The sequence below is a fragment of the Cryptomeria japonica genome, unplaced genomic scaffold (genome assembly GCF_030272615.1).
Source record: "Cryptomeria japonica unplaced genomic scaffold, Sugi_1.0 HiC_scaffold_84, whole genome shotgun sequence".
Taxonomy (NCBI): domain Eukaryota; kingdom Viridiplantae; phylum Streptophyta; class Pinopsida; order Cupressales; family Cupressaceae; genus Cryptomeria; species Cryptomeria japonica.
Genome location: NW_026728906.1, coordinates 45,521 through 52,937, shown reverse-complemented (window position 1 = coordinate 52,937; position 7,417 = coordinate 45,521). Strand labels below are relative to the sequence as shown.

The 7,417-nt window shown below is 34.7% G+C and overlaps 1 protein-coding gene across 1 annotated transcript; it reads left to right on the top strand.

Annotated features, from left to right (window-relative positions):
- The first annotated feature begins 2,452 nt into the window (after nucleotides 1-2,452).
- LOC131864359 (putative germin-like protein 2-2) lies at nucleotides 2,453-3,144 on the top strand. The gene is made up of 2 exons (XM_059215203.1): nucleotides 2,453-2,510; nucleotides 2,609-3,144. Exons 1-2 carry the CDS (start codon nucleotides 2,453-2,455, stop codon nucleotides 3,142-3,144), a joined length of 594 nt encoding a protein of 197 aa, XP_059071186.1.
- Nucleotides 3,145-7,417: the final 4,273 nt, after the last annotated feature.

Sequence of the window (7,417 nt, the reverse complement as noted above, 5' to 3'; positions counted from 1 at the left end):
TGCTCTCTACATTAATAAACATTTTCTTACTTATGCAAACCATGTCATTAAAGGGTCCAAAAGTATAGGGATTCATTCAAAAAATATTCCTCACTTAATTGCATCCAATATTAGATCACTCCCGGTGTCCATGCTCTTACATGGATGTAGATTTACCTTTCGTATTAGTCATTTGTGGAAACTCAATGGGGAATTGGAGATTGTGAGTGTGGTATGAAAGACAAGGTAAAACCTATGAGAGATATTAAAAAAAAATGTACTCGAGTAGTTATCAAGAAAACTGAGATTATACTAGCGTAAAATATGACCAAACTGTTTTATTGACTTGCTCTTCTATAATATGAACCACTTATTATAATCATGAATCGATCAGGTGTAGAATTTTATTCCCCCTCTCACTCTATTTGTTCCTTATATTCGATTGTTGATCACTTTGATTTCTTAATTGTAAAAAGTTCATTAGTTAGCCACCCTTATCCAAAGAGAGTAAAAAGATAATTCTTGATAGGTAAACAAGGGATCATGGAACTAAACGTTTCCCAACCAAGAATCATCCCAATATATCACTTTTAACGCATTTTTTACTTCTCAAATTGAATATTTTTTATAAACTATTTATAATTGTCATATTATTTGATATAAAAGAAAAGAAAATTCAATCAATATAAATAAAAATAAATAAAATGAAATGTCTAATCAATATGAAATACTTTTCTCATATATTTGATTGAAGTAAGAGGAAAAAAATAATCTTTAATATTATATTTTCCTATTTAGTTACCCCAAACAACTAATTCATCAAAACATTAAGTTAAAAAAAATATTAAATAAACATATATCTCACAAAAATAATAAAAAATAAATCATCTAAATCAACTGTATGTACTTTGTTAAAAGGAGAATCGAGAGGACAATGCAGTCAACTGGACGAAAAGTTTTGGTGTCGAAAAATGGAAATAGACAGATCTCAAACATTAGAAAAAGTAGTAAACCTACTTTATTAAAGAGAATTCACTCACCTAAAGGTAAAATTTTGATCTCCAAAACTGCTAGAAAAGACACCTACTTCATTTACAACAATGCACTTCATTTACAACAACACACTCACCTAAAGATTAAATTTTGGCCGAGTTCAACTGTAGATGGATGTGAAAGAGACAATCTAAGCAACGCACTCAACGCAACGTGAGCAATGTTTTCGCACCCATCAACAGTTTGAGAATGAAGGCTCTTTTCTCTAAAATATCGCGGTTTACATTCATTATAGTTATGAGTATTGGAAGCGGTACGATTTTTAGTCACTGTTGTACCTTGACCCAAGGTAGTTCAAGATGCATTCAAACTACTCACCCATGACATTCTGAAAATCAGACATCAACGTCTTAATAAGGTTATATCTTATAGAGGTGATGGATTCTAGTGAATTGTAATGTCAAAACCGGATTCTATTTCCGCTACCCATCTACCCTCTAGGGTTTGGAAAAATAAAACGATCTTAAATAATTCTAAATACTAGATCCCTTGGACAACATGGTCTCTTCCAAGATGGGATTCTCAACACCACCAAAAAGTTTTTTTTCTTGTAGAATACCTCTCCAAAATCTATCTTCTTATACATTTATCCTCCATAAATTGGTTCTTATGTTTGCATATGTTGTCTTAAACCTATAATTTAGGTCTCCAAAACTGCTAAAGAAAAGTAATACACCTACTTGACTTCAAAATTGTAGATGGATGTGAAATAGATATTCTAATCAACGCATTCAATGTAAAGTAAATGAACATAAGTTATTTTGAGCAATGTTTTTCTGTCCTAGAACATAGACAATCTGAGAAATAAACATTGAATAACATAAATTAATTTAAATGACGAGAGATAAAAATCTCATTGAAAAAGGGTACAAAGCATGGACAGTCTTTAGGCCAATATCCAACTCCAAGAAAGAAACTTTCCTCTCATACCGATTCTCCCACGGTGGAGAAAGATTTATATATTGTTTCCTTTGAAGAAGCCCACCGTTCCAATTAAGTCTAAACAATTCCACATTACTAAAATGATGGCGATGGCGAGAATACGTGTAAGGCAGGAGGTAAGTTGATCTTGAGATAGGCATACGCAGCAGGGCAGGGAGAAGATAGAAAATTTCAACGTTAATGAAAGGATGGTGAGAATACATCTGCGGTAGCAGGCGAGACAACCACATGCAGTAAGACTTAGTGTGACGTAAGGAAAAGAGCAACAACTCTGGAAGGATCCGTGAAATATACGGAGTCAAGATGAATTAGTCTTTGCGGAGAGTTATGGTTTGGGCTATATAAAGCGTGTAATGGGTTTGTAATAGACATTCATATCCTGATCTCTTGTGTCTGCGTTTCTATTACAATGGCTAACCGCATGATTTACTTCACGTTGGGACTTTTTCTGTTGATATGCTGTTACAGCGACAGGGTCATGGCAGGGGATCCGGATCCCTTGCAAGATTTCTGCGTTGCAGATGAGGAAAGCAACGGTGAGTGAGAATATTTATACATAAACAATGATAATGATTTGCTTATTAGACGAGTCGAGTTACTAACAGACAGATTGATTTGATCTTGTTTTAAACAGTTTTGGTGAACGGGTTCGTTTGCAAAGACCCAATGCAAGTTTCAGCAAACGATTTCTTCTTCCGGGGACTTGGGCAGGCAGGGAACACCGACAATGATGTGGGCTCCAACGTAACGATGGCGAACGTTAAACAGATACCAGGCCTCAATACGTTTGGAATATCGTTGGTCCGCATCGACTACGCAGTGGGTGGAATAAATCCTCCTCACACACACCCAAGAGCCACCGAAGTTCTTGTTTTACTGGAAGGCCAGCTTCTTGTGGGTTTCATTGACACCAGCAACAAATTTTTCAGCAAAACTTTGGAGAAGGGAGATGTGTTTGTGTTTCCAAAGGCACTTGTTCATTTCCAGCAGAATGTGGGGCATGAAAATGCAGTGGCCATAGCTGGATTGAGCAGCCAGTTTCCCGGAGTTCAGACAATCGCCAATTCTCTGTTTGCGGCGAATCCCCCTCTCCCCGATTCCGTTTTGAGCAAGGCCTTCCGCATCACCCAGGAACTGGTGAATTACATTCAAAAGAAATTCGCATACTAAACAAAACAAACAAGAGGTCTCCCAATGAAGACCGTCTTTCCCAATTCTTTTTTCTCACCGTTGAATAAAACTATCATTTTAGGGTTATTGGCGTCCTCTTGTGCCATTCATAGCATCTGTTTTGGACATCAGCATGTCCTCATCATATTCCAAAGATTGAAAATTAACCGTTGAATAAAACTATCATTTTAGGGTTATTGGCGTCCTCTTGTGCCATTCATAGCATCTGTTTTGGACATCAGTATGTCCTCATCATATTCCAAAGATTGAAAATTAAATATTGATGTCGTTTTGTCCCTTTGATGACAACATTAAAATTTCACTTTGCTGTAACACATTTTAAGGTAAGTTGTAAGCGCATTTTGAATATAATTTCCAATATCTCAAGGTATTTGTTGATTGATACGAAGAAGATAAAAGTGTCGTCATATTGAGAAATTGGCAATCGCATTTCCATCAAGAATAAGATAATAGATATAACTCATACATTATCAGTGAGATCTGCAAATATCATAATCTTCTACTTTTCCCATGCATTTATAAATGATCTAATAAAATAGAGCTTCATACATCAGTTCATTCTAAAGCTTCACGACCTCTTCTTTCATGCCTTCGATGTCTATATAACCTATGTCTTTGAAGCTTGCTCATTTTCATTCTATGCAACTACTGCAGATACTCAAATTCTTAAGAAACTGCAACAATAATGTCTTGAGTTGGTGAAAAACATAGTACATGCTCACAACAAAAAAGAAGCATATTTCAAATACATAAATCTTATTCAATCAACATACTCTTTATTAAATAGTCTTGTGGTATTACAGGGGTGACATATTGTTATAAATCACAAAGGGGTGCGAAATATTATGTATAACATTGTAGGCACAAAATTTGACCACATACAAAATTTCAAGACAAGTGGAAGGTGTAGATGTAGAAGATACCAATTTTGGCTTTCTGAATGTTCACATCAGTAGCATAGTGCATTGGATCGGCACATAGGTGAAGAGAACAAAAATCAGCGATGGTGAGATTAGAATGGAATATTCGATTTGATTATCGATCGGTTGGTATTGGAGAAAGTTTTCTACATGATTTATTTAGGGAAGTGCTAATTTGTTTTAGACAAGTGCATGCATTTTATTCCATATTTGATAGCTAGGTGCATGTTTTTTATTCTAGGTTTTGATTGAGGTTGACAAGGAAGTGAACGCTATTTGGTTGCATAGTTTAGCTTGGGGGAAGACATTGAAAAGAGAGACTATAAAATAATGAAGATATCAATCAATAGATTTGGATGAAGAAAAACGTCGAGTAATAAGATGGTGCAACACTTGGAAATGGAGATTCTAGATTTCAACTCATGGAAACATAAGTTTTGTCATTGGAGAGAAGTAGTCAATGAGCGTAGAACTCGAGCATATTGTTAAGCAAGCTCTTTCCACAAGAATACAATATTGTACGAAATTACATAAGTGCTAGGTAATGTCCACTTTGTATTTAAGACTCAAATTGAGAAGTTGGCTTGTGAATCTTGCATTTAATTGATACTAGAGATGAGGGTACAACTCCATTCTTTTCAATATTTTTTATTGGGTTACACCAAGGAAAGTTCTAAATCACTAGTCACTATTTTATATTCTATTGAGTCCTACACGCTTACTTTCATTTTATGCCACCAGTATGTATATGTGAGCATTTAAGAAAACATATAAAGCACATTTTAAGTGATAAAAACACAACCTTTGCTCATATCTACAAATAGAAGCCGAGTTTAGTTACATGAACCACACGAAGCATTACACTCCTTGCGCACTCCTGGTCTTATGGAATTAGAGGAGTCACATTATGGTATGAAGCATAAAAGGGCGCGAGTATAACATCGTTGGTATTTACATGAGAATGTACACAATTGCAAGACAAGTGAAAGATGTAGATGGAAACACGTTAGAAATAAAAATGTCTATTTTTTTCTATATCAATGTTGGTTTCAGTACCACCAATTTTATACCAATACAATATGGGATCATACCTTAAAAAATGTTGGTTTATGTAGCATATATAATCATACCATCTCATAAATCAATGTAAACCTTGAAATGGAGGAAACAAGATCCTACGATTGACCAATGTAAGCTAGAAGATCTTAGTTGACACAACATAATTAGTAATAAGAATAGGACTAGTTGTTGTCTTTAAGGAAGGGATACGAAATTAGGTTCCTGTTCCTTTTGTTGCATGAGATGGAGACAGTGAAGTGTCTATAGATGAACTAGTCTAACAATGGTAAAATGACTAAGTTTTATAGAATGTAGTAGATACAAGATGAAATATAGAAAGAGTAAGACATATCTGAGATGGAGACATAGAGAGGAAATTGGGACTGTAATATGAAGCTAATTGTACTAGAGAGAAACGTTGGAGATCCGTGTCTAAAGTTGAGGGAAAATTGAGAGATGATCGAAAATGAAATCGACAATATTTGATCACTTGCCTCTTAAAAATATGGGTCAATGACTGCTGGGTGCCCTGTTCTTAGGGTTTTCGTTCAATCAATGTTTTGTGATGCCTGCTAATGTCTGGTCTACTTTTCTTTAACTTCCTTGTTATCGGATTTGGACCTATAGATAGAGAAAATTGGGAGAAATGGTTATTTCATATAAGGGATTACCTTATCCAAACCGCGTATTAGTGTTCTCTCTTCAACAATGATAATGATGAGATAGGATGCATGCCCCCACAAGAAAAGAGGCTAAGCAAATGATAAATGGTGAAATGATGACACCTTATCTTAGGTACGAATTACATAATACACTTGATCATAATTTCTATAGCATATATTTCAATGATTGAATAATCAAATTGGGACTTCTTTATCGTTTCGCTCCCTGAATGCTTGATTGACTAGGTTTTTTGGTTTTCTACATTGAGTACATTGATTCCTAGAATGGGAAAGGGCGTTGTGTTTATATGAAGTTCACACCTTTTCGAAACATTTTGTTGTGATGGGACAACAAAACAAATTAGATTCATGCAAATTACAAGGTCCACTTTCATCTCTCAACAGTTGAGCCTATTTTAGCAAAATAGGGGTGTTGGGTGCACTAGTCCTTGAAAAATGTGCTAGTTAAAAGTTCACCAACAGGGGAAATAACCTGGTTTTCCAAAGCAATCTGAACATTAGGTACACACACGAATAAACCAGGCACACACAAAAAAATAGAAGAAAACCACATAGAAAACCATGCTGAAGAAGACCGTAGTCTACAAAAGGATAAACACTTGTGCAAGAGAAAACTCGTGACTTGTGCAAAATCGACGAGCTCCAAATGACCTTTTTGTGGGTTTGAGCAATTTCACTTACTATAGATTAACGTTTGCTCGCACCTCCATGAACCCAAAATAGCCTACGCCAATTTTTCAAGCTATGTGTTGTTAGTGTATGATATTCTAACTAGAATATTCTTCTATGTAAGTTTGCTAGATGGTTAGTTGTTAGAATAATGCCTGGTTATGTTAATCTTATCCATGAAACATTACATGATTCTAGATAGCATCTGATATTATAGGTGGAACTGTATTAGATATGTATTTTTAATCACCCCTAAGTTGATCAAAGATATTAAGAGCTTATCATTCATCTCAATCTGTGCATTTTCTTTTTTTGAGCTCCACTAGTTTTTTGGTACTCACATGTTTGTAATTTATTTTAATTATGACTGCAGATTTATAGAGGTTTTGATTGAGGTTGAGCATCTGAAAGGAATGTGGATTTGTGCCATAATATTTTTGTGTTCTTGTGAGGACATGATAATCCGAAGGTGTTTCTACTGTGATTTTAAAAATCCCGATGAATTGAAGTTTATAAAATTCATCGTATAAATAATAAAATAAAAATAGGAGATTTTATTTCATGGTTGATTAGTGTATTTTAAATTATATATATTTTTTATTAAATTGTTGATCATGGAGACCAAGTTGACAAATTTGAAGCTCTACTGTAGGGCGATTTTTTAGGAACACATTATTGTGTGGATAGTGGAAGCGCTTAATTAGCTAAAAGATGATTTGTCTTCAATTTTAATAAGACGATCAATTATTTTACTATGGTCAATCTGCATGTGTAAAGGTTTGGGATATTTTATTAAAAAGCCGATCCTTGTGTGCTGGCTTTTTGGCACTTTCTGGTGTGGTAAAATTTGCATAGGCTGATCTTTTGGCATAGATATTTGATTTGAACTAGTGATATAAAGTGGTTGTTTTGGCATAAATT

Bases quoted from the DNA above. Each gene is read 5' to 3' on its own strand.
- LOC131864359 (XM_059215203.1), top strand. From the start codon at position 2,453: ATGGCAGGGGATCCGGATCCCTTGCAAGATTTCTGCGTTGCAGATGAG. The intron at 2,511-2,608 runs GTGAGTGAGAAT...TGTTTTAAACAG, and splicing joins TGCAGATGAGGAAAGCAACG to TTTTGGTGAACGGGTTCGTT.